The sequence below is a fragment of the Panthera pardus genome, unplaced genomic scaffold (genome assembly GCF_024362965.1).
Source record: "Panthera pardus isolate Hobbes unplaced genomic scaffold, ASM2436296v1 HiC_scaffold_17, whole genome shotgun sequence".
NCBI classification, from domain to species: Eukaryota; Metazoa; Chordata; class Mammalia; order Carnivora; family Felidae; genus Panthera; species Panthera pardus.
The window spans coordinates 148980384-149007233 of NW_026526732.1; the positions used below are offsets into that span (position 1 = coordinate 148980384).

Consider the following 26850-nt stretch of genomic DNA (forward strand, 5'->3'; position numbering starts at 1 on the left):
AATAGTAGAATATATCAACGAAACCAGGAGCTGATTCTTTGGAACAATTAACAGAATTGATAAAACCCTAGCCAGTTTGATCAAAAAGAAAAGGGAAAGGACCCAAATAAAATCAAGAATTAAAGAAGAGAGCACAACCAACACTGCAGAAATACGAACAATAATAAGAGAATATTATGAGCAATTACATGACAATAAAATGGGAAATCTGGAAGAAATGGACAAATTCCTAGAAACAGATAAACTGCCAAAACTGAAATAGGAAGAAATAGAAAATTTCAACAGACCCATAACCAGTAAAGAAATTGAATTAGTAATCAAGTCTCATAACAAACAAGAGTCCAGAGCTGGGTGGCTTTCCAGGGGAATTCTACCAAACATTTAAAGAGTTAACACCTATTCTTTCTAATATGTTCCCAAAAATAGAAATGGAAGGAAAACTTCCAAACTCATTCTATGAGGGCAGCATTATCTTGATTCCAAAAACAAAGACCCCACTAAAAAGGATAACTAAAGACCAAGTTCCTTGATGAACATGGATGCAAAAATTCTCAACAAGATACTAGCCAGTCAGATCCAACAATACATTAAAATAATTATTCACCACAATCAAGTAGGATTTATACCTGGGATGCAGGGCTCATTCAATATCCACAAATCAATCAATGTGATACCTTACATTAATAAAAGAAAGGACAAGAACCACATGTTCCTCTCAAAAGATGCAAAAAAAGCATGTGAAAAAATACAGCATCTTTCTCGATAAAAACCCTCAAGAAAGTAGGAATAGAAGGAGCATACCTCAAGATCATAACAGCCATGCATGAAAGACCCACCACTAATATCACCCTCAATGGCGAAAAACTGAGAGTTTTCCCCCTAAGGTCAGGAACACAACAAGGATGTCCATTCTCACCACTGTTACTCAACATAGTGTTGGAAATCCCAGGCTTAGCACTCAGACAACACACACAAAAAAATAAAAGGCACCCAAATCAGCAAGGAAGAAGTCAAACTTTCACTCTTCACAGATGACATGATACTCTATGTGAAAAACCCAAAAAGTTACACACGCACACACACACACAAAAACTGCTAGAACTGATCCATGCATTCAATAAAGTTACAGGATATAACAATGCACAGAAGTCAGTTGCATTTCTATACACCAATAATGAAGCCTCAGAAAGAGAAATCAAGAAATCAATCCCATTTACAATTGCACCAAAACCCATAAAATACCTAGGAATAAACCCAACCAAGGAAATGAAAAATCTATACACTTAAAACTATAGAAATCTCATGAAAGAAACTGAAGAAGACACAAAAAAAATGTAAAATATTCCATGTTCATGGATTGGAAGAACAAATATTGTTAAAATGTCAATTCTACCCAAAGCAATCTACATATTCAAAGCAGTCCCTATCAAAATAACACCAGCATTCTTCACAGAGCTAGAACAAACAATCTTAAAATTTGTATGGAACCAGAAAAGACCCCAAATAGCCAAAGCAACACTGAAAGAGAAAGCCAAAGCTGGAGGCCTCATATTTCCGGAATTGTGTATTACAAAGCTGTTATCATCAAGACAGTATGGTACTGACACAAAAACAGACACTTAGATCAATGGAACAAAATAGAGAACCCAGAAATGTACCCACAAACATACGGCCAACTAATATTTGACAAAGCAGGAAAGAATGTCCGATGGAATAAAGACAGTCTCTTCAGCAAGTGGTGCTGGGAAAACTGGACAGCGACATGCAGAATGACCCTGGACCACTTTCTTACACCACACACAAAAATAAACTCAAAATGGATGAAAGACCTCAATGTAAGACAGGAAGCCATCAAAATCCTTGACGAGAAAGCAGGCAAAAACCTCTTTGATCTTGGCCATAGCAACTTCTTACCCAACACGTCTCCGGATGCAAGGGAAACAAAAGCAAAAATGAACTACTGGGACCTCATCAAAATAAAAAGCTTCTGCACAGAGAAGGAAACAATCAGCAAAACTAAAAGGCAACCGACAGAATGGGAGAAGATATTTGCAAATGACATATCAGATAAAAGGTTACTATCCAAAATCTATAAAAAACTTATCAGACTCAATGCCCAAAGTTTTTTGGCATAATCCAGTGAAGAAATGGGAAAAAGACAGGAATAGACACTTCTCCAAAGAAGACATCCAGATGCCTAACAGACTCATGAAGAAATGCTCAACATCACTCATCATCAGGGAAATACAAATCAAAACCACAATGAGATACCACCTCACACTGGCTAAAATTAACAACTCAGGAAATAATAGCTATCGGTCAGGATATAGAGAGAAGGGAACCCTTTTGCACTGTTGGAATGCAAACTGGTGCAGCCACTCTGAAAAACCATATGGAGGTTCCTCAAGATATTAAAGCTAGAACTACCCTACATCCCAGCAATTGCACTACTAGGTATTTATCCAAAGTATATAGATGTGCTGTTTTGAAGGGCACATGCACCCCAATGTTTATAGCAGAGGTATTGACAGAAATATGGAAAGAGTCCAAATGTCCGTCAAATGATGAATGGATAAAGAAGTGATATATATATACAATGGAAGATTACTTGGCAATCAAAAAGAATGATATCTTGCCATTTGCAACACCATGGTTGGAACTAGAGTGTATTATGCAAAGTGAAATTAGTCAGTCAGAGAAAGACAAATATCATATGACTCATTCATATGTGTAATTTAAGATACAAAACAGATGAACGTAAGGGAAGGGAAACAAAAATAATATAAAAACTGGGAGGGGGAGAAAACCTAAGACAAATACAGAGAATAAACTGAAGGTTGCTGGAGGGGTTTGGGGTGGGGACTGGTCTAAATGGGGGATGGACATTAAGGAGGGACTAGCTGGGATGAGCACTGGGTGTTATATGTAGGGGATGAATCACTGGATTCTATTCCTGAAATCATTATTGCACTATATGCTAACTAACTTGGATATAAATTTTTAAAAATAAATTTAAAAAAATAAAAAAGTAAAAAATAAAGAATTCCTACAAATCAATTACCAGAAGATGGATAGCCCAATAGAAAAAATATTCTTGAACAGGTATTTCAAAAAGAAGACCAATTTATGGTCTAGAAGAACAAAAAGATGTTAGCATTAAGGGAAGCTGGGTAAAATCCACTGTCTGTAATATCTTTATAACTCTTATGTAAAACAAAAGCTACTTAAAAATAATAACTTAAGAAAAATTCACCCAAAGAGGGGGAAAAAATTAAGATATCATTTAAAGATAGTGACTAGTCAAGAATTAGAAAGCTGGATAATGTCAAGTTTTGGCAGGGATATGGAAAAGTAAAATATTTATGCATTTCTGATATGAGTCTTAATTGCTTTAGGTCAATGCATGCTAGCAAATTGGTAACAGCTGGCTCTGTGTGCATGTTCATATGTGTGTGTGTGTGTGCGTGTGTGTATGTTTAACAAATTATATTGATAGGATATATAGCACACACTGCAAAATAATAAAATATACAATAATTTTATTGATAAAACAGCCAATAAATATATTAAAATGTGTCTAATTTCATAAATAATCAAGGAAATGTCAATTTAAAATTATAATAAAATGTAAGTATCTACTCACCAGATTGGCAAAAATGTTAAAGTATGATCAACCTGCTAGCAAGGAGATGGAGTAATGGGAACTCACAGTTTTAACAGTAAATGTAAATTGGTATGACCATTTTGGAGGATGGTTTGTTATTATCTAGTTGAAGATACATATATTTTACAACCTAGTAATTCCATTCAGAAAAATGCTACAGAGAAATTCATGCATGTGTGGAAAACGTATAAAAATATGCACAGCAGCACTAGTCATAATAGTCAAAAACCAAAAACAATCCCAATGCCAACTAATTATAAAATAAATAAATATTGTGGCATAAGCATACAATAAACTCTCTAGAGCAATAAAACAATACAAATGAATCATAAGGGCATAATGTGGCTCATAGGAAGCATAACACAAAAGAATATATCCAGTATGATTCAATTTATGTAACTTCCTAAATAAGCCAAACTTAAGCTATATTGCTTAGAGGTTGCAACTAGGTGATAACATTAAAAAGCAAGAATATCATTAAAAAAAAAAAAACAAGAAAACAGTTACCTCAGAGTAGAGGAAAGGAGTTACGATACATAGTGGTGGGAAGAGAGGATGCGGGCAAAATAATATTTCTTAACCTAGATGATATTAATATATATGTTTATTTTGTACTTGTTAATGTATACATTTACAGTTCATGCACTTTTCAGGATATGTGTTTTATTTTCCAATTCAAAACATTAAATGGAAAAATACTTTATTCTTAATTGCACTCATAGAAAAAGAAAAGTTGCTCACCTTGCCATAGCAGCTGAGAGGAAAATGAAACAAGGGAGATTGTGTCCTTTGATCATTCTTCAAAATCTGCATGAAACAAAGGAAAAACCACTGTACTTCTCAAAGGATTCTATTTCTAATACCCTTGCCCTGGATCTATAATCTCTATGAACATAGGCAGTGTTGATTTTGTTTCTTGCAGCACCCTCAGTGCCTTGCACAGTGCCCGGAACATCCTGAATGAATATTCACTGAAAGATAAATGAATATTCATTGCAGGATAAATGAATGCCTGAATGAAGGGGAAGGCTGTCAATACAAACTAATATGTTATACACGAATTGCACTGAAATATTTGTGTTTCTATTTTAGAAGGAATAACATTATAATTCATTGGTTCCTTGGCTATTTCGTCTCTATAACATTCCCCAATCTTCCTAATACCTGAGGGTTATCATTTCCAGTCTTTGAAAATCTTGATACTTCTTTTTTTTCTGTTTCCCATCATTACTTAGAATTTTCCTATACCAATGACAATTTTTAACAGGAAGAATAGTATGAAGTAACATTGTCCTGGGGAAACAATTAAAAATTTTTATATCAGTGACAAAGAAGACTTTCCATTCTGGAAAATGTATTTGAGGTTGGACATTAGCATAGAAAGACGACATCTTAGAGATATAAATGATGTAGAAGGGATGAAAAAGAATTCAAGAAAACAAATGGAATGAAGACAAAGGAAGGCAATTTTATACACTGAGAATCGTACCTGTTCCAGAAAGATTTTCTCTAGAAACAGGTGGGGAAGAAATTGAAGGACAGAATAATCTCCCTCTACCAACCCCTCCTATCTTTGTCAGCTAGGGTTGCACAGCAAAATACCCTAGACTCAGTAATTTAAACAACAGAAATTTATTTTCTCATAGTTCTAGAGGCAGGAAGTCTAAAATCAGGGTCCCAGCATAGTGGAGTTCCAAAAAAGGCCCTCTTCCTTGCTTGCAGATGATTGCCTTCTCAGTATGTCATCACAAGGCAGAGAAAGAGAGAGCATAGTCTGGTGTGTCTTCTTATAAAGGCACTTAATATGTTCCTCCTAGGACAATATTAGAAGAAGCGGTTGTTAATCCAGTGAACCCAATGCAAATACATTGCATGCACACTTACTTGCATATCTGTGTTTTCTTCACAAAGAAAGAATTTCAGAATTTAAAAGTAAGATTTTTTTTCCCTATTTATTTCTGATATATTTCAGTCTCTCATAAAGTCTGAGGTTATGGCTCTACATGACCAGAGGCTCAGACTTCATAATATGTGAAATCCTCTCATTTTGTTACTGATTTCCCAGAAAGTAAAATTTCCATTGCTTTAACAGACCAATGTTAAATTGTTAAATTCACATTTTATACCAAAATTATTCGGTGACAGAAAGAAAAATGAAGATATAGCTGGAAAATGACAAAGATAAATAGCAAGAAGAAGGGATATATTAGATATTTGTAAGTAATTTTCTTAAAGGGAGCTTAGAGCTCAGAGATAAGTAAAAAACTGTAATGGAGGGGCGCCTGGGTGGCGCAGTCGGTTAAGCGTCCGACTTCAGCCAGGTCGCGATCTCGCGGCCCGTGAGTTCGAGCCCCGCGTCAGGCTCTGGGCTGATGGCTCGGAGCCTGGAGCCTGTTTCCGATTCTGTGTCTCCCTCTCTCTCTGCCCCTCCCCCATTCATGCTCTGTCTCTCTCTGTCCCAAAAATAAAAAAATAAAAAAAATAAAAAAAAGTTGAGGAAAAAAAAAAACTGTAATGGAATGTCCCATCCCAATCCCCTGGGGGGGGGGGGGGGTTGTAATTGAATGTTGACAGAAATCAAAGAATTAGAGCTATTCTCACAGGAAAGCAGAGAATGCTAAAACTCCGGTGCATTTGCCCCAAATCTGTGACTTGGGAGTTTGTGCTCTACCTTAAGAAAGTAAAAACATTTGTAATGTTTCTGTAGAAAAAAATAACTAGGAATTGTGTTATTAAACTGGATTATTATTGTGTAAATTTTTTCACTGTGCTATTTTTAGGCATGACTTCTCCTTCCCCTGGTAAGTAATTTTTTTAAATTTATTTATTTTTGAGGGGGGTAGAGGGGAGGAGAGAGAGAATCCCAAGCAGGCTCCATTCTGTCAGTGCAGAGCCCATCATGGGCTCCATCTCAAGAAGCATGAGATTATGACCTGAGCTGAAATCAAGGGTCAATCGCTTAACAGGCTGAGCCATCCAGGCACCCCTCCCCTGGTAAGTATTTTTAATCTCATTTATAGTGTTCTCAAATACTCTAAGACCCTTTCCTGCACTTTCTCTTTTTATTTATATTTATAAAACTTTGAGACTTCTGTTTTGACCTGAATTTTTAGAGAGTGAAAAGTCCAGTGGGGAAGGGCACAGGGTATAGGGAAGGAGTAATATGTTTATTTCAGCAGTGTCCTGGGATTGGTTATTTGGCCTAGCAACCAAAATCAGTACATTTTGTGATTATGATTTGAAAGTAAAGGTGGAAAGAAATAACAAAAGAAATAAGCCTAAGTGAAAATCCATGTTAACAGTGTGGAAATAACATAAGAACTGAACAACAGAGGTGATGTGGGTCACTACCAATTATCAACTGTGCAAAATTGTGTCATAAATTAGACTATTTAATCTTTCCGTGATCAGTTTCTTGCTGTAGAAAATTGGGGTAGTAATAGTTCCATATCTATAGGATTAAATCAGTTAAATGACAAGAAATAGTTGGAACAATGTCTGCCATATAATTAGACATTATGATAATGGTAATTATGATTACCATTAGAGCTCAGGAAAAAACAAATATATTAGAGTACAGATAGTACTTTAGAACCTAGGAAAAACCAATACTAAGATCTTTAGTGTCCTCAGAGGTAAACCCAACCACATTCATCTCCTTGTCTTTTATTTTAGGAAAAGTTGTAAAATCTACAGGTGAGTTCATTTTTCTATTATTTAATTCAAGAAAGAAATCTAGGCCAAAGAGAAAAATTTGGAATTTGTCAGCATACAAATGGTACTTAAACCCTTATGACCAAAATGAGAATATCTAGGATGTTAGTGTAGGTAGAGAAGAGAGAGAACTAAGTCCTAAAGCCTTCTAACACAAAAATTGAGAACTAAAAGAACAGACAGCAAAGGAGACCAGAAGAAGCAGCCAGTGAGCGAGAACATATGGTCTCTGTAGAGAGTGGTGTCCCAGAAGCCAAAGGAGAAAATGCTAAGGTAGGAGTGATTAACTCTTCACTCACACTTTCTCTCTTCCATAGTCACAATCCTATTAATTTGTAGGAAATTTTAAAACTCACCGATAAAAATAAATAAATACAGCCAAACACTGCTTTGGCTTTTCTCTGCTCATCTACAGTATTAGGTATGAAAATTAAAGGATCTTCAAATATTAGGCATTGAAACAACTCATAGAATAATAATATGAGTCTTAATCTCCTATCAAATCATACTATTTATTTATCTTAGAGACTGATATAGACTTTATCAGTAATTTCAATTTCTTCTCCTCCAATTTGAGTGGTTTATGATACCTAAGTACATGAAGATAACCAGCTCTGAAAACCTCAAAATTATTTTTTTTTCAAAATTCTTAAAATTCTTATCTTGCATTCTTAGTTACTCTCCCATTAATCAGAATTTTGGAAGCTATTGAAAGGAAAGTTGTAGGCACTGATTAACTAAAAGAATAAATACATACAACAAATACAATCCTTTATTTTAAAATATGATTGGAGTTAATTTATCTTGACTTGGCATGAAGAGGCTACATTTGACCTGAGACCTAAACAAAGTCATGAAAACACCTAGCGATAAAGTATTCCAGGGAAAGGGAACAAGCTCAAAGGCCATAGAAGGAAATGAGATTAATAGAAGACAGCCAATATTAACCTTTCGTCCAAATCCTCAACACTTAGTATTTTCCAAGTGCTACCACACTGTTCAGTATCAAAGAGATACTTTATACTTTCAACATTATTTCCATTATTACTGGAGATGTCAAATATCTCTGCATATATCTGTTTTCCTTTTGTGAATTTTTTTAATTCATGTTATCTCTTTTTCTATTGAGTTTCCTGACTCTCGTGGATTTTCAGGGATTCATTGTATAATCTAGTTAATAATCCTTTGTGATTTTTAGACACTACAAATACCTTTTTGTGGTCTATCATATGTCTTTGAAATTTATCTATGATCCTTTCATAAAATAAATAATTAATTTATATTTATTCAGTTGTTCACATGCAGTTTTTTGTTTTGAGAATATTAAAAAGTCCTTCCCTACCTTCAAGGTCGTGAAATATTTCACACAATTTCTTCCATTATTATTATAGCTTTGTCTTTGAAACTTAGGACTTGAATCTATTCGTCCATATTTTTCCCACTGCACCATGCTGATTTCAATAAAGACATATTAAGCCATTACCAGGTTTCTTTCATACATGAAGATCCCAATGATTCTGTAGAGAGACCTAAGATCAAGGAGAATGAGGAGTATCGCTTCCTCCTCAGTAATCCTGTAAAACTTCTGACACAAATATAACTGTTTGTTAATGTGACAAGTCAACTGCTGAGTCCTTAAGAGAAGCAAAGCCTTGCTCTACTCACTGCACATCTGCAGCATCTGAGTATCTGAATCATGGCAGACATGCAAAGGACACTTGTTTTTTTCTTATTACTTTTGTACAACTTAGAATGAGATAGGATGTTGTGGAGTCAAACAAACCTAGACTCCAGTACCAGATCTGTCACTTATTTGGTCTGTTACTGAGCTAGGATAATAGTCCTCTTCTGCCTTAAAGAATGGCAAAGCCAGTGTAAGAGAAAATGAAGAAAATTGGAGTAATAAAGTGAATGAAAAAAGTCAAGGAAGTAAAGTTTAAAGAAAGATATTTAGAGCTCTAGTAATACATTGCAAGCATGGAACTCTGAGGAGGAGACAACATAATGCAGAAAGGGGTTTGCTCTGGAACTAGGTTGCTTGATTTTCAAATTCTGGTGGGATTTTGGCTGTGTGATTTTGGTGATAAAAATGAGGTGAGGGGCACCTGGGTGGCTCAGTCGGTTAAGTGTCTGACTTCAGCTCAGGTCATGGTCTCATAGTTTATGGGTTCTAGCCCTGCATGGGACTCTGTGAGGATAGCTCAGAGCCTGGAGCTTGCTTCAGGTTCTGTGTCTCCCTCTCTCTCTGCCCCTCCCTACTGGTGTTCTGTCTCTGTCAAAAACAAAAAACAAACAAAAAAAAGAGATAATATTAGTAAGATAGGAGTACTCTTTGAATTAAAAAACTCTAAGAATAATGCCTGGGGACTAGAAAGTGGTCAATATAAATTAACTACTATTATCGTTCATTCTATAAAGGAACTAAAGGCCCAGACAAATGTACTATAAAGAATTTAGATTTCTTCCAATCAACCAAAGACATTCACTTGTTTCTGGCTTATGTTGACTAATATAGGAGAAGCAAGAGTAAGCTGGCTTTTTATTTATCTCTGTATTCTATAATATTTTATAGTAAGGATTTTTTTTTCTCTCCCTGAATGCTACCAATATCCACCACTGGCAATATAAACTTCTTTCTTCTTTCTTCCCTCCTAAGAATATTTTAAGAAACCCAAAACAAAACAAAAAAATTAACTACAAAGTTGGGGTTTTTTTAATGACAAATGTGATCAAACCACACACCTACATATATTTTCTTGTTATACCATTGTAGCAAGGGTGGAAGACTCTATATTATAATGAACTGAGATATTGAAACTCAACCTGAAGATGTATTTTAGAGAGATATTTAGATGGATGTGTGGGTATTTTATAAACTACCAAAGGAACCTCCAAAACCTCTTACATTTCTTAATTAAAGCAATTTTGGGGCAATCAAGTGCATGAAGGATTTTTGCTTAATCAGCCTGTTACAAAACCCAGCTTTGCATATCCCAATATTTTTTAAAAATCTGTATTCTCCTTCCATTAATCACCATTTTTGGAGGGTATTGTCAGTTTGTGGGGAAACTTAAATGCAGTAATTAAGTAAACAAATAACCAAAATAAAAATAATCTTTCCCCCAAAAGACAAATTGATATAGGAGAGTTTAGATAGAAATAATGGACAAGAACCCAATAAACCACATCAATTAATGGATTGCATATTTTAAAAGAAATACTGTTCGAAATTTAGTTTAAATTCCTTGCCAAAAACGGGGCGCCTAGGTGGCTCAATTTGTTGGGCGATTGACTTCGGCTCAGGTCATGATCTCATGGTTTGTGAGTTCAAGCCCCGCATTGGGCTGTGTGCTGGCAGCTCAGAGCCTGGAGTTTGCTTCAGATTCTGTGTCTCCCTCTCTCTCTCTGCCCCTCCCCCACTCATGTTCGATCTCTCTCTGTCTTAGAAATAAATAAACATTAAAAAAATTCCTTGTCAAAAGCAAACAAAAACAAAATACTAACAGGTGGAATTCACAAGTATTAAGCAAAGAATATTAAACAAATAATGAAACAATTTCATTAAATTAATGAAAATATAGTATAACGGAAAGTAGGGAATTTAAATGGCATGACTTCTTCCAAGACTTCCAAATATAACTCACTGCAACATATAGGCAATGTTTCAACCCACTGCAATGTTTGAAGAGAAGAGGCTTAAATCAATTCCTCTTTTAGGGTTCCTGGACCCAATTCCAATGTGGGGTGTTCCCCCACACTTAATTCTGACATTACCTACCCAAGAATCGCATCAGATTCTATAGGTTAAGGGTTCAGTCCTAGAAGAGTGCTCCCTATCCCCACAGTCGTAAGCCTAGGCTGTTACCTGCGCTCCTGACCCACCAGCTACAGACAGCTACAGACTCACCAGCTACAGTGACCTCCTCCTCATGTTTGATTAATTTGCTACCTCAGCATATAGAATTCATAGACACACTTACAGACATTTACCAGTTAACTAAAGGATAAGATAAAAGAAAAAAGTCAACAGCCAGATGAAAAGATACATAGAGCAGGGTCCTAAACAAAGGAACACAAAGTCCTTGTGTTTGTGGAGCTTGGGGCCCAGCTTAGAAACACAAAGAAGCACACAAATCAGATGATTAAAGATAAAACTCAGTGTTGGTGATGCCAAACCGGCCAAGGCCCCAAGAGGGAGCGCTTCAGAGGGTTCTTGGCTTTGCCCAAGAAAGAATTCAAGAGTAAGCCTTTTAGAGAAATGGATGCAGATTTATTAACTATAGAAGTGAAAAAAGGAGACACTTTATAAACAAAGTAGTAGTTTCTCCTCCCAGGTAAGGAAGAGGACCCCTTTTTGCTTCTAACAAAGGGTTTTATATGTTTTTTTAAATTAGCTAATCATACAGAGAAGAGGCTTACTTTTTAACTTTGGGTATATCACTCCCATTGGGCAGTTAGTTTTTCCATGGTCTTAGGGTTATAGAATTACCCATAGGGAGTGATTTCAAGAATGTCCAATCTATGTGGCTTTTACTACCAGAAGGAGTGGGGTCTTGTAGTTTTCTACGAGTCATATCTTGTGACTCTTTTTATGACCTGCTGACTTTTAGGTTAAAGGTCAGCCTAAAATCCAAAATGGCTTTACTTTGGTCAGCTTATCTCCTGAACCTCCCTTCCCTCCTGCCTCAATAGCAAGGTTATAAAAGCAAATAGACAAATTTCTAAGGATAACAGGAAGTCCACAAAATGACTAGATATCTTGACCAAGTAACCACACATTATGTAGGAGTCAAGAAAATAACACAAGGGGAAACAAAAATAAAAATAAAAATAAAAATAAGCTATAAATATAGCCTAAGGTATAGGAAAGAAGCCAAATGTTCACCCGTGGAGAAATAATTGGGCTGTTAACATAATAAGGCAATAAATTACAATTAGTAATGTCAATTTTTTTCCTTTCTAAATTAGAAGTTGTGGGACTAGACAATAAGTTATTTAGCTGTTTCTCACTTTGTTAGGTCAGTTAGCTCCAGATGAATGTGAGATTCATTTTTTCAATGTTTTTTTTTTAAATTTCTGTATGCAAAAACTGATTTTCTTTTTAATTGCTTTTCGTTCCAAATAACAAAAATCAACCTGAAGATAAGAAAAGACTACCAGTTTAAAAAGTAAATAAAAAGATTAGGAAAGACAAAGATTGACATTACTTATACTTTAGTATTTGAATTATTGGAAGATTGTGGAATAAAAGTAACTAGAGAAACAAAGTAGGGGAGCAGGAAACAAGAACAGTGAAGAGAATGAAAAAGTAAAGCTGTCAGGTTTAAATGACTAGTGTTTTTCCAAGTTATGAAAGGTTTTCTAGTCCCAGAGAGAACAGAAAGAAACTCCAACATTTATTTATGAACTTTGTGTTAACCAGTCTAGGCCCAAGAAAAAATGGTGACCATTGAGTGGAATGAGCCTCCCTTTGATAGAGACACAAGCATAAGCTTCTCACTTGGTGGGGACTCTCCAGAGGGATGCAACGGAGTTTAGTAGCTAGATCATGAACACCTAGCATGCCTTCCAGTTCCAGACAGAATATATTTTTTTATAAAAGAATCCCTTTCCTTGGGTTAAAGCATCAAAGTAATTGATGCAGGGGCTCCTGGGTGGCTCAGTCGGTTGAGGGTCTGACTTCGGCTCAGGTCATGATCTTAAGGTTCATGAGTTGGAGCCCCACATCAGGCTCTGTGCTGACAGCTCAGAGCCTGGAGCCTGCTTCAGGTTCTGTGTTTCCTTCTCTCTCTGCTCCTCTCCCACTCATGCTTGTCTCTCTCTGTCTCTCAAAAATAAATAAACATTAAACAAATTTTTTTAAAAAAGCAAAGTAATTGATGCAGCAGTTTTGATGGTTATTGGGTATTATTTTAAAAGACCCCTAGGGAGGGGCACCTGGATGGCCCAGTCAGTTAAACGTAGGACTTCCATTCATGTCATGATCTCACTAGTTCATGAGTTCCAGCCCCGTGTCTGTTGAACCTAACATCAGGGTCTGAGCTGACAGCATAGAGCCTACCTCAGATCCTCTGTCTCCCTCTCTCTGTGCCCCTCCTGTGCTCTCATGTGCTCTTTCTCTCAAAAACAAATGAATATTTAAAATGTATTTAAAAGACCCCTGGAGAAAGATTAACAATGGGTAAATGTATTGTACACACAAAAGACTGACAATGTTTTTGCTTGTATTTGTATTTCAGCAAAATCAGCTCCACTCTTAAGTAAGTTTATTATCTTTTTTGTAATTTTCATATATACTGCAGTATTACAGACTTTTATTAAACTGAGTTTTCCTTTTCAGTAGCATAAAAGATAACATTGTACCAAATTTTAATGATGTGCTTAAAATTTAATCTTACTGAATAAATTGAGGACTTTGTTAAATCAACTCTCTTTCCAGTGTCAAAAAAGGTTCACCCCGGGAAAAGATACAAACCATGAAATTTTGGGTGAGATGAATTGGAAGCAGGAAAAGGAAGCTAGCCAGGGAAATAAAGAGGCAAAAAACAAGAAATAAGTCATGAAAAGTAAACTGTGGAAGCAACCAATAAACTCTAAATGTAGCACCCTAATGTATTACTATTAAAAAGCTAGACAGCAGGGGGAGTGAATTTTTGAATTGACCATTAACAGTATCTCCACCAGGAATTCCAAATTACTTGGTTCTCATTATAGAGGAATAAGAATTCAGGGAGAGTAAAATATAGGAGGTGAAGGTAGTAGCAAGGTTGAAACCAAGTGAGCTTTGATAAGTTTCTAAAGTACTTCTTCTGTTAGAATCTCAGAGAAAAGGAGAGAGGATGGCTCTTTCATCTCAGCTAATAGAAGGTTTAGTGTGCAGCAGACGGATACAATCTCCTTCCCCAGAGGGCTATCAGTGATAACGTTCTACAACTCACAAGGGGAAAAAAGTAACGTGCTTCTTTGTCTTTGAATTATACAAAATGTTCCAGCATATAGTAAACTGTTTTCAACTTCCAATTTCTGGTTTATTTTACATTTTCCAGTTGCCAGAATGTTCCCTCTCCCTGGCATTTTCAATTCTAGATAAATTCATATTATTCAATCCCACTCTTTTTGTTACAGAATCTATTATTAAAGATTATGGGGAAATATAAACTATACTGAAAGTAAGGAGGAACAATAATAGGTCAGTAACATATATAAAGTTCACATCAAATAAAGAACAATACTCATGGGGTACAAAAAATTAAAAGGTTAAGTAAGTAAATTAGCAAGGAGAAAAAAGAAATAGAAATTAAGATTACAAATATTTAATGTTGATAATATCATTAGGATGCCTGAACTTTGCAGTGTATATGGAAGGAATTAAAAGAATAGAGATTTTGCCTACCAAAATACTTTGTCCTCGTCCTTTCCCTTCAATGATAGACTCCAAAGGTGGCACCAAATCCCTGAAGTCCCAAACAACACAGAGGTCAACCATCTAGCCCTTGTCATTTCATGTGTCCAGGAGGGATTTCTCTAGAATTTATACCAATAGACAGTCTTTTTATTTCCAGTTGTTTGCAGAATGCAACAATTTACACATATTCCAACTGTAAGAGAAAGTGTCCCTCACCCCACATCTTTTACACATCTTACTGTTTTGTTGGATAGAAAGCCACCATAAGTAATCTCATATTTTTTTCCTTGGGGTTTTCATTTTCTTAAAAAATCATCAATGATCTTTAGGAATGCCACAGATGTAAAACAGTTTGAAGTACAGAACTCTGGTGGTCAGAGTGAAAATAGCAGGTGCAGGAACATTAATTTCTGCTTTTCTGATGGGTACTTCCTCCTTCCTGGTTGTTTTAATTTACATTTCCTTGACCACTTCCGAGGTGAAGCACTTCTCTACACGTACTTATTGGCCACTCAGGCTTTTACCTTTTAAAAGTAATCCAGTCGCATCCTTTGCCCATTTTCCTATTACATTTCTGGAACCTTTCTTATTGATTTTCTGGCATTTTATGCATTCCAGGGATTCATTCTGTGTGATTCTTAACACATTGAAAATATTTTCTCCCAATGAATCATGTGTCCCTGAACTTTATCTAAAGTGAACGGTCTTGAACAAAAATCCTGAGGTCAAATACATCAACTTTTCATAATACTGTTTGTGATTGAAAGTTTTAAGAAAGTTTCAAGACCAATAAGAGCGTCCACCTTTTCTTTTTTGCCGCAGTTTCACCTTCCACATTCGTGTCTTTATGCCATATATTCATACTCTTTCCACTGCACTAAGCCCCAAGGCATCTTTACATTGAACCGGGCTCTCCTACCTAAGAAGTGGTCTTAAAAGATATCCTAACTGGGGTCCTCTTTAGTGTTCCACTAGTACCTTGCTCCACACTTTAATAAAGTAATTACACATTTCTGTAATCATTTAACATAACTGCCGACTTCAACTTTATGACACTATCAAGTCCTTCAAGGGTAGGTTCACTCTGCTCTACTCTTTTCAGTACCAAGGATGGTGCCTGGACCTTGGCAGATACTTAATAAACATTTGTGAAATGGCAGAGGCTTACCATTCTCACTTTTCCCACTACTAGAAAGCTTGAAGAGGGATAGAAACATGGGGGAAACCTAAGAATAGAACAAACCCAATTTCAATCCCAGATCTGGCATTAATTAGGTTTGACAGGCTCCTAGTTTACAATTCTGTGGCCTCTCAGAAAGGCCAAAAGAGGCCAAAAGGCCATTTAATTTTAAAAATAAAAATGAGGGAGAAAGCGTGACTTTTCTTTTTTATTTTATTATTTTTTTTATTTTAGAGAGAGTGTGTGTGTGTAAGTGGGGGAGAGGAGGGCAGATGGACAGAGAGAGAATCTTTTTTTATTTTTTTAATGTTTATTTATTTTTGAGAGAGAGAGACAAAGCGTGAACAGTAGAGGAAGGGGAAAGAGAGGGAGACACAAAATTTGAAGCAGGCTCCAGGCTCTGAGCTGTCAGCACAGAACCCAATGTGGGGCTCAAAACCATGAACCATGAGATCATGACTCGAATCGAAGTTGGACGCTCAACCCACTGAGCCACCCAGGGGCCCCAGACAGAGAGAGAGTCTTAAGCAGGCTCCACACTCAGTATGGAGTCTGGCATGGGGCTGGATCCCCTGGCCCCAGGATCATGACCTGAGCTGAAATCAAGAGTCAGACACTCAACGAACAGAGCCACCCAGATGCCCCAAAAGTGTGACTTTTAAACATCTACAAAATAAAGTGTTTCAAAAAGGAAAGACAAAGCTGCAATATTATAGCACCGACACAGCTAACTGGGATGCAGGGAAGCAGTTCCGCATGCTGGAAGGCAGGCTCACAGAGGCTTGGATGCTTTAGCTCAAATTAAAAACCGTGTGACTTCAGGCAACTTACTTTACCTTACTGGACCCAGTTTTCTTATCAGTAAAATGGGAAGAATAATAGGATTGTTGTGAAGAGTAGAACAACACTTAGCAAGTGATTTATAAAATTAACTATTATGATTTTATGCTGTACTTTTGCTAAAGGCCAGTGTAATCAAAACCTGAAGTCTCCTCCCAGGCATGTGTTTCTGCCTTAACTTAGGAAGAGCTGAGAAAAGTTGGAATTAATTCTTAGTTATATGATTTGCTTTTGTTAATGCTAGCTCCTAAGATGTCCAGCTTTATATATATCCATGTTTTATTTCTCCTTCTGCCTTTCCTTCATACTAAGATCTTTTGTTTTTGTAATTAGCAAGAAAGTTTAACAACTAACATAAACATAATGCATACACCTAAGTGTAAAGCAATATTTCTGTCCCTACTTGGCCATGACAGCAGGACTCCAAGCTGTGGGGCACTAAGGAATTAGATATTAAAGCTCACCTTGGAAAACACAATAGGGAGACCATTAGTCAATCCACCACACTCTTCTATTTGTTTTTGTATTTTAAGAATCTCTAAGAAGCCTACAGTAAGTCATTTTCATTTATCTCAATCTGAATATTTCAAAAACAAGTATATGAAGACCTGTATAATATCACTTTGCAAATCATAATATTACTTTCCATTTTAGGTTACACATCTATTAATCAGAACTTTTTAGATTGTGAGGGTTTACAAGAGAGTTTAAATACCAGGTTAACTAACAGAAACACACATCCATGCAAAATAAAAATAAAACCTTGCCTCACTGTTATATACTGGAATCTATAGAGAGAGTCCAATTTGAGACATAAGAAGTTTGTTTTTGTTTTTAAAATTGAAATGTTTAAACAACTTACTACTTTTCTAATAGCTTTTCTACCTTCTTCCTGCAGTAGATGGGGACATAAGGGCACCCAAAGGAATTTGCCCACTTCTACAGAGGTTTCAGCAGATGTCCTCCAACAAAGAACACAAAGGTCAGTAAAATGGGTCAAGTAGTAAAAAGAGCTTTCACTCTACTCTCGTTTTCTGTATTCTAAGACATCTTCTGGGAAGTGAAAAAATAGTAACTTTGATTTTAATCCAGGAAACCTACCATGCCTCTAAGAAGGCATTCGTGTCCTAGACAAGTAACATTTTTTGTTATGTTTTCTTTGTATCTGAGAAGATCCTGAAACACCCATCCATGAGGCTGTTCATTTTCTGAATTAAGCATACTGATTATTGGATGATATGAGTTATGAGAAATTCTAATCAACTAAATTTCTTATCAACATCAAACATAATTTAATCCTGAATTCAAAGTGAATAAAAGTGGAATGAGCAGGGAATCTAAATAAGATTTTTGCTAGGCTCCTAAGTGGTTTTTAGCCACAGCAAAAGGTGAAGAATATAAATTAAATGGTCCCCAGAAAGAAAATTCACTTTTTTTCCCCCACAAAAGTGAGACCATGAAATAATCATATTCAGAAGAAAAAAGCATGTTATCTGTGAGAAGCCAGATTCAGTCCATTTGGAATCTCAAATGTTGTCATTGTATGTCAACAAGGAACATATGGAGATTCATGTAGTTAATGAACATGAGCCCTGAAATCAGTCAAGAGAAAAATTTCAAGAATAAACATTAAGCATTAAATAAATGCAATTTATAACTTCATTAATTTATGATTTAGTGCTTATTAAATGAGTGAGACTAGGGGCACCTGGGTAGCTCAGTTGGTTGAACATCTGACTTCAGCTCAGGTCATGATCTCAAGGTTCCCTGGTTTGAGCCCCACATCAAGCTTACTGCTGTCAGCACAGAACCCACTTGGGATCCTCTGACTCCTCTCTGTACCCTTTCCCCACTCATGCTCTCTCAAAAATAAATAAATAAATAAATAAATAAATAAATAAGTAAATAAATAAACATTAAAAAAATAAGTGAGGGGCCTCTGGGTGACTCAGTCGGTTGAGCATCCGACTTCAGCTCAGGTCATGATCTTGCTGTCCGTGAGTTCAAGCCCTGCGTCAGGCTCTGTGCTGACAGCTCAGAGCCTGTTTCAGATACTGTGTCTCTCTCTCTCTCTACCCCTCCCCCACTCATGCTCTGTCTCTCTCTCTGTCAAAAATAAATAAACATTAAAAAAATAAAAAAAAAATAAGTGAGCAAGGCTAAAAATGTTGTAGGAGTAGGAAAGACTCTATGTTTTTCTTCAAGGTAACTAACAAGACTTCAAAATCATTAACCTCTAGCTACTCACTGAACATGAACCAAGAAAATAGTACAAAAGAAAAAAATTGTAGCAAGCTATTTGCAACTGCATGAGATGTTTTAAGCATAATTTAGGAAAAGTCCCAAGTAGCAAACTATAGCTAGCCTGCTAAGGTAATAAAATATTATATTTTAATAATAAATGGCAATTGTTTTTCTATAAATTAAGATTTTCTGAATCAGCCAACAAGTCGTCATTTGTTTGGCTTTTTTTTTTTTTAATTATTGAGTGCTTCAAGCTGAAAGAAGAGTCAAAACTGATTACTTTGGCATTATATTCCATGATTATGTTATGCAGAAACAGATCTAATTTTCATTGACTTCCATTCCAACTTCCAAGCATCCCCCATTGAATTTTTCCTGACAAGGAAAAAAAGTCTACTAGTTCTTAAAGGGAGAAATGAAACACAGACTAAAAGCATTTTGGTATTAGTCCACTTTTTAAATTCAAAATAATAGAGGACACCTGGAAAAAAAGGAAAATAAAAAAGGAAATGAAAAAATAAATGCACTAAAATAGCAAACAACCAAGGTTAGATAAGCAGTGGTTTTCCAGTCTCTGAAAGTTCTCAGAGGCTGGGAAGAAAAACTTAATCAGTCACTGTGATGTGTGTGTGGAGGGGGGGGGGGGAGAGAGTTAAATATATTTTGAGCACACAGACTTCATTCCTCTAATATTCTTTCCTATCCCAGGACTGTGTATTTTACACCCCTAATAGACAGCTTCCTTCTCTGGATTTACAAGGACAAGATGACAGTAGTTTTGGTATTTCTGGCACATCATTTCAAAAGATACCCAAGTGTTTAAGTCCAATAATAAGCTAATGAAAAGGGCTAATGTTTACTTGTTTTGTATTTCAGGTAGAGCTGTACCACTTCCCAGTAAGTTTTTGTCTTATTTGTAACACCCGTATGTACTAGACTCCTGCAACGTGCATAACATTTTATTCATAGATTTTTCACTTTCAGAAGATCAAAAGTTAATTTAGAGTCATCAGTGATTAACAACTGGTTTGTACAACTGGTTTGTAGAAAGAATAAACTGAGAAATACACTGTTCTTTTTATATCAAGAGAACTGGTTTGTATATTTAAAAAAATTAAATGTCCATACTAGGACAGAAAAAAATACCAACATTTTAGGTGAAATGCAATGGACACAGGGAAGGAAATTAGTCTTTGAATTAAAGGAGAGGGAAGAAAGAAGGAATTAAAGAGATAAATAAACTTTACATACAGTACAGTAAACGTCAGTAAAGACATTGAGGAGGAGGTGAATACAAGAATAGTCCACAGACCTATGTTTCTGCAAGAAATTCCAAAATGAAAGGTTATCGTAGATGGCTTAGAAGCTAGATGTTAAAACAACACAAAGGAGTATTTTTGGGAGGCCTATGATAGTAGGTCAAACCAATCTCCCTTATTTGTTTTTGTTTTTCAGGAACCATTGAGAACATTTCCAGTAAGTTACTTTTATGTGGATACTATCTGGAAAAATATGTGCCTAAAGATCTTTTGATAAATAAGTCTGGCATAGCCATAATCCACTTTGCAAATCTTAATGTTATTGTTTTACTTCCTGTATTCCTCTCACATTAGTGAGCCTTTTTTAGAGATTACTGATAATTTGCAGGAAAGCTTAAAAGCATTTATTATATGACTAAAGATCACAAAGCAAATAAAAATCCTTTTCAAAACAAAATGTATAAGGAATCGGTAAAGAAAACAAGAGTCCAGTTTTGAAAGAAAAAGATAGAGTGATAGATACTACTGTAACATCATCCCACCTTCCTAAAAGATTTGAATATTTCTTTGCCCTGGATAAGAAAGATGAAATACACAAAGAAGAGTCTGTCTCAACAGAGGTCCTTCAAACAGAACATTCAAATGTCCAGGATTAATCATGTATTAAAATAATCTTTCATTAAACACAAGTAGTTTCAATTGTTTTGAAATCCCTTTGCATTTCTTTTTGGAGGCACCCTCTGAAAATTGCATAAGTAACAATTTTGTTCTGACTCAAAACGTAGAGAAATTCCTTTATTGGATATATTTTCATATACTACACCTTATTTATGTCTTTATTTTTCTGTTTTTTTCCCTTCTGTTTTAAAGAACCTGCATCATCCATTAGTAAGTTCCTTTTGAAATCCTAAAATTCATAGAATGTAAACTAGTTTTACTCCCTATTGCTATTACCATGTCAATGGTCTAAAACTCAATTCTAGTATTTCTCTACTCTTCCTCTCTGTGTGATAGTGATAAATAATAAATGATATTGTAAAAAATTAAGAATAAAAATTAGTAGATCATACATATTAAAAGAAATGCCATTATCAAACTTGTCTTTGATACCAAATCCAATGTGATATTCATAAACATAAGCAAACAGATGGGGAAAGTTAACAAAAAATATAATAAGAATAGAGACTAAGAGGTATAACTTCTTGACTTGCTCAAAAATGATATAAACCTGTTGTAATAGGCAATAATGTAAGAGCTTAATAGGCTCCAGAAAGACCATTTGCTTTGTTCTTCTACCAGAGTAAGGAGACCCTAACCCTAACCATCCAGATCTTCCCTTAGAACACAGCAGGGACACCAACAACACCAACTATGTAGAAATAATACTGTAGATGCTAGTGCAAGTTTGACCTACCAAAAATGTTTGTGTCATTTTTATAGGTTAGCAACATTCCTATTGAGAAACAGTAGAACATGTACAGTTAACTCACCCAACAGAAAAGTCAAACTAAATATCTGGAGAATGTCCAAGCCTCAAAGGTCACTAAATGAATTCCAATTGTAACTACTCTGATATGTTTCTTAATTTGTATTTCATGAGCATAAACAGATCAGAGAGGTTATCGGACAAAAAAATGTATGTTTTTGTATGTATGTTTCTAGATTTAGTTACCTCTAGATTTACAAGTAACAACTTGGGGCACCTGAGTGGCCCAGTCGTTAAGCATCCGACTTCAGCTCATGTCATTATCTCACCATTTGTGGGTTTGAGTCCTACATTGGGCTCTGTGCTGACAGCTCAAAGCCTGGAGCCTGCTTCGGGTTCTTTGTCTCCCTCTCTCTCTCTCTCTCTCTCTACCCCTCCCCCTCTCGCACTCTGTCTCTCTCTCTCAAAAAAAACATTAAAAAAAATTTTTTTAAGGAACAAGTCTTTAAAATAATTAATTATGCATATATTTTAGCCCAAAATTCCAATTTGGGCATTATTAATAATATAAAACAAAGGAAAATAATTTCTGAAAATATATTTGCAATGAATATGGCTAAAATCTAAAAAAGAGTCCAGACACTTAGCCACAGGAGAATTGTTTGTTAATATGATAATATATGACATTATAATTAGAACTGACAGTAGTTTTTTCTCTGAATCAGGATTTGCTGAACCAATTGGTAAGGTTTTTTTTCCTTTTCCTCTATTATTATATTTTCAGTTTAAATAATAGTCTAGAATTTATGCCAATAGTTTTTTATTTAGAAATAATTAATATTTAACATGATATTAGTTATATGTATACCATATAATGATTGGATATTTCTACATATTTCAAAATGATCACAATAGGTCTAGTTAACATTGATCACTATACATAGTTACAAATCTTTTTTCTTGTCATGAAAACTTGTAAGACCTACTTTCTTAGCATTTTCAAATATACCTGAGTATTATTAACTGTAGTCATCATTCTGTACATTACATACCCATGACTCCTTTTTTTTTTTTTTTTTAAGGTTCATTTATTTTGAAAGAGAGAGAGAGGAGGAAGGGTAGGGACAGAAGAGAGAAAGAGAAATAATCCCAAGCAGGCTCCATATCGTCAGTGCAGAACTTGACCCAGGGCTCCTTCTCACGAACTGTGAGATCATGACCTGAGTTGAAATCAAGGGTCTGTTGCTTAACTGACAGAAGCCACCCAGGCACACCCCCCCTGACTTCTTTATTTAATAATAGCTAGATGTTTGTGTTTTTAACCACCTTCACCCATATTACCCACTCTCTATACTATCGCTGGCAACTACAGGATGTTTTCTGTATCCAAGAGTTCAGGTTTTTGTTTGTCTAGATTCCTCATATAAGTGAGATCATGCATTATTTGTCATTCTCTGAGTTATTTCATTGAGCATAAGGCCCTGAAAGTCCATTCATGTTGTTGCAAATGCAAGATTTCCTTCTTTTTTGTAGCTGAATAATATTCCTCTGTGTGTGTGTGCATGTGTGTGTGTACCACATTTTCTTTTTTTTAGCTGGGGCACCCCTTGCAAACTTATTTCTTGAAGTATTGGTGAAAGATAGGTCTTCTGGACCCTCGCAGGATGGGTTTGTATTTAAATTGCAGTTAGGTAACATATGGTGTAATATTAATTTCAGGTGTACAATATTCTGATTCAACACTTGCATGTGATACTTGGTGCTCATCACATCAAGGACATTCCTTAATCCTCATCACCTATTTCACCCATCACCCCATCCTCCTGCCTTCTGGTAACCATCACTTTGTTCTTTATACTTAAGAATCTGTTTCTTGGTTTGCCTCTCTCTCTTTTTTCCTTTACTTGTTTGTTTTGTTTCTTAAATGCCACATATGAGAGAAAGCATATGGTATTTATCTTTCTCTGACATTTTATTTAGCATAATACTCTCTAACTCCATCCATGTCATTTGAAATGGCAGGATTCCATTCTTTTCAAAGGCTGAGTATTATCCCATTGTGTATGTATACTACATCTTCTTTATCCATTCATCAGTTTGAACTGTTTCCATAATTTGCCTATTGTAGACAATGCTGCTATAAACAGGGTACATGTATCCCGTTGAATTAGTATTTTTCTATTCTTTGGGTAAATACCTAGTAGTGCAATTGCTGGATCATAAGGTAGTTTCATTTTTAACTTTTTGAGGAACCTGCATACTGCTGTCCAGTTTTCATAACACCATTTGTTGAAGAGACTCTCTTTTTCCCATTGTATATTTTTTACTGCTTTGTTGAACATTAATTGACTATACAGTTGTGGATTCATTTCTGGGTTTTCTATTCTGTTCCATCGACCTGTATGCCTATTTTTCTGCCAGCATTGTACTATTTTGATCGCTATAGCTTTGGAATATAACTTGAAGTCTGGAATTGTGATGCGTCCAGAGTTGCTTTTCTTTTTCAAGGTTGCTTGGGCTATTTGGGGTCTTTTGAAGTTCTATACAAATTTTTCTAAAATGTGCATAGAAATTTTTCTAAAATTTGTATAGAAAATGCTGTTGGTATTTTGATAGGGACTGAATTAAACATGCAGATTATGAGGAGATACAACATGACAGAGAAGTAGGGGGACCCAAAGTTCCCTGGTCCCTCAAACACAGCAGTGTTGAGGCCAAAGAACTTTGAATTTCAAGAGTCCAGGCTGCAGAGTGACAAAGATGTCTCCAGGAGCCCAAGGGGACAATCTGGCAGGCCATAGGTACATGACTGCAAACTGGGTAGAGATAAAATGGGCTGCAGAAGCACAGATGGGAGGGATCCCCTTCTGTGGAGAGACAAAGGGAAGAGAAAGAGAAGCTGGGGGGAGTATAGGACTGTATCTGGACAAAAGAAAAACCACTGACCGGAATGGACAAAGATCCATTATCTAACTGAGGGGCTTGCTCCGGACTGGGGCTGGCTGCCCTGTTCCCACCTTTGAGGAGGAGGGGAGCCAGTCTGGGCTAACTAGTTCAGAGGCACAGTCCACAGTGGGAAAAAGCAATCCCTTCTCTGGAGTACTGTGGGAAGAGGGTATATAACGGTTCAAAGGGCAAGACTGCCTGTGCCCGCCAGCCAGAAGCCATATATCAGCGGCATGGAGCAGCACTTCTCCGGAACCAGGGTGCACAGTGTGAGACCCTTTAAGACATCCGGGATTTACATCCCAGCTGAGCACCAGGGAGGCACTGGAGTGGTCGGAATGAGACAAACCGCCTCATTCGTGCCCAGGGCACTGTGAGGATGGCCTGTACAGAATAGTTTGGGACAACTGGTTCATGGAGGAGAGTGGGGTGTTGCCATTTTTCTCCCCATCACCAGTAAGGCGGGGCTTCAGGGAAGGGACAGTGAGCCCACAATAGAGGTGGGACCCGCTTACACCAAACCACACCCCTCCTTGCCTGGTAACTTCATGTCTAGTGGAATGGAATGGACACTGATAAACCAGACAGCCCCTCCTCCAGACCAGCACTGCCACAAGTTGCAAGGCACCCAGCGGTTTTGCATTTTCTGATTTAATTCTCAGACAATTCTTATTATACATATATATTTTTTTCTCCCTTTTATCCTTCTTATTTCTTCCCTCTCCTAGTCTGGTTATTCTGGTTATTGGTTTGTTTAAGCAGACATATTTAATCTATTCTCTTTATACCTGTTCTGTTCTATAACTCCTTCTTTATTTCTCTTTCTCTCTCTCTCTCTCTTTCTGGATTAAACCATATAGTTTCTCTGCCTGGTCAATGATCTTGTCTTTTTCTGAGCCCCTGTCATTTCTCTCTTTGTATGGGATAAGGCCTCTTCCATCAACAATGCCCCCACCCCGTTGTTTTTCTGTAGTTGGTGTTTTTGGTTTTTTCTGTTTTGTTTTGTTTTGTTTTTGTATGTTTATTTTCTTTTCCAGGGCTACTTCAATCATCAAATCAAAGCACACCAGGTGGAGGGTTCAAAACATCACTACCAGTACAGAGATAAAGCAACCAGAGTCACACCAACAGAGAACAAGTAACACACTCCAAAAAACACCTCCTGGAGGGCCAGGCCCTGTACAGTGTATGATCCCTCTTTAATATAGTAGTGCTTGCAGGTGCAGGATACATCACAAGCTTTTAAAATGCATGAGGGACAGAAAACTAGCCAAAATAATGAAACAGAAGAATTCTCCTCAAAAGAAATTCCAGGAAGAAATGACAACTAAAGAATTGATCAAAACAGATATAAACAGTATAACTGAACAAGAATTTAAAATAATAGTCATAAAATTAATTGATGGGCTTGGAAAAAGCATAGAAGACAGCAGAGAATCTATTGCTGCAGAGGTCAAGGAACTAAAAAATAGTCATGATGAATTAAAAAATGCTTGTAGGGGCGCCTGGGTGGTGCAGTCGGTTAAGCGTCCGACTTCAGCCAGGTCACGATCTCACGGTCCGTGAGTTCGAGCCCTGCGTCAGGCTCTGGGCTGATGGCTCACAGCCTGGAGCCTGTTTCCGATTCTGTGTCTCCCTCTCTCTCTGCCCCTCCCCCGTTCATGCTCTGTCTCTCTCTGTCCCAAAAATAAATAAACGTTGAAAAAATAAAAATAAAAATAAAAAATGCTTGTAAGTGAGGTGCAAAATAAACTAGAGATGGTGAAAGTGAGGATTGAAGAGGCAAAGGGGAGTAAGTGAAATGGAAGATAAAATTATGGAAAAAGATGAAGTTGAGGAAAAAGATAAAAAAAATTCTGGACCATGAGGGGAGAATTAGAGAACTAAGTGATTCAATGACATAATAATACCCATATCATAGGAGTTACAGAAGAAGACAAAGAGGCCAAAGTTGTGCTTGAACAAATCATAGCTGAGAACTGCCCCAAACGGGAAGGAAACAGACATTGAAATCCAAGAGGCACAGAGAACACCCTACAGACATAACTTGAATTGATCTTCTGCATGACATCACAGTGAAACTGAAAAATACAAAGATAAAGAGAGAATTCTGAAAGCAGCTAGGGACAAACGGACCTTAACCTACAAGGGTAGGCACATAAGGGTAGTAGG

At 36.4% G+C, this 26850-nt stretch overlaps 1 protein-coding gene across 1 annotated transcript in view; it reads left to right on the forward strand.

Moving 5' to 3' along the window:
- The window catches only part of LOC109260713 (uncharacterized), a 113788-nt gene that overhangs the window by 53302 nt on the left and 33636 nt on the right, over positions 1 to 26850 (forward strand). Inside the window, exons 8-14 of the mRNA XM_053905165.1 lie at positions 6445 to 6465; positions 7340 to 7360; positions 13618 to 13638; positions 17702 to 17785; positions 19924 to 19944; positions 20503 to 20523; positions 22458 to 22475. Coding sequence (XP_053761140.1) covers positions 6447 to 6465; positions 7340 to 7360; positions 13618 to 13638; positions 17702 to 17785; positions 19924 to 19944; positions 20503 to 20523; positions 22458 to 22475 — 205 coding nt within the window. The 5' untranslated portion in view covers positions 6445 to 6446. The remainder of the gene's footprint in view (positions 1 to 6444; positions 6466 to 7339; positions 7361 to 13617; positions 13639 to 17701; positions 17786 to 19923; positions 19945 to 20502; positions 20524 to 22457; positions 22476 to 26850) is intronic.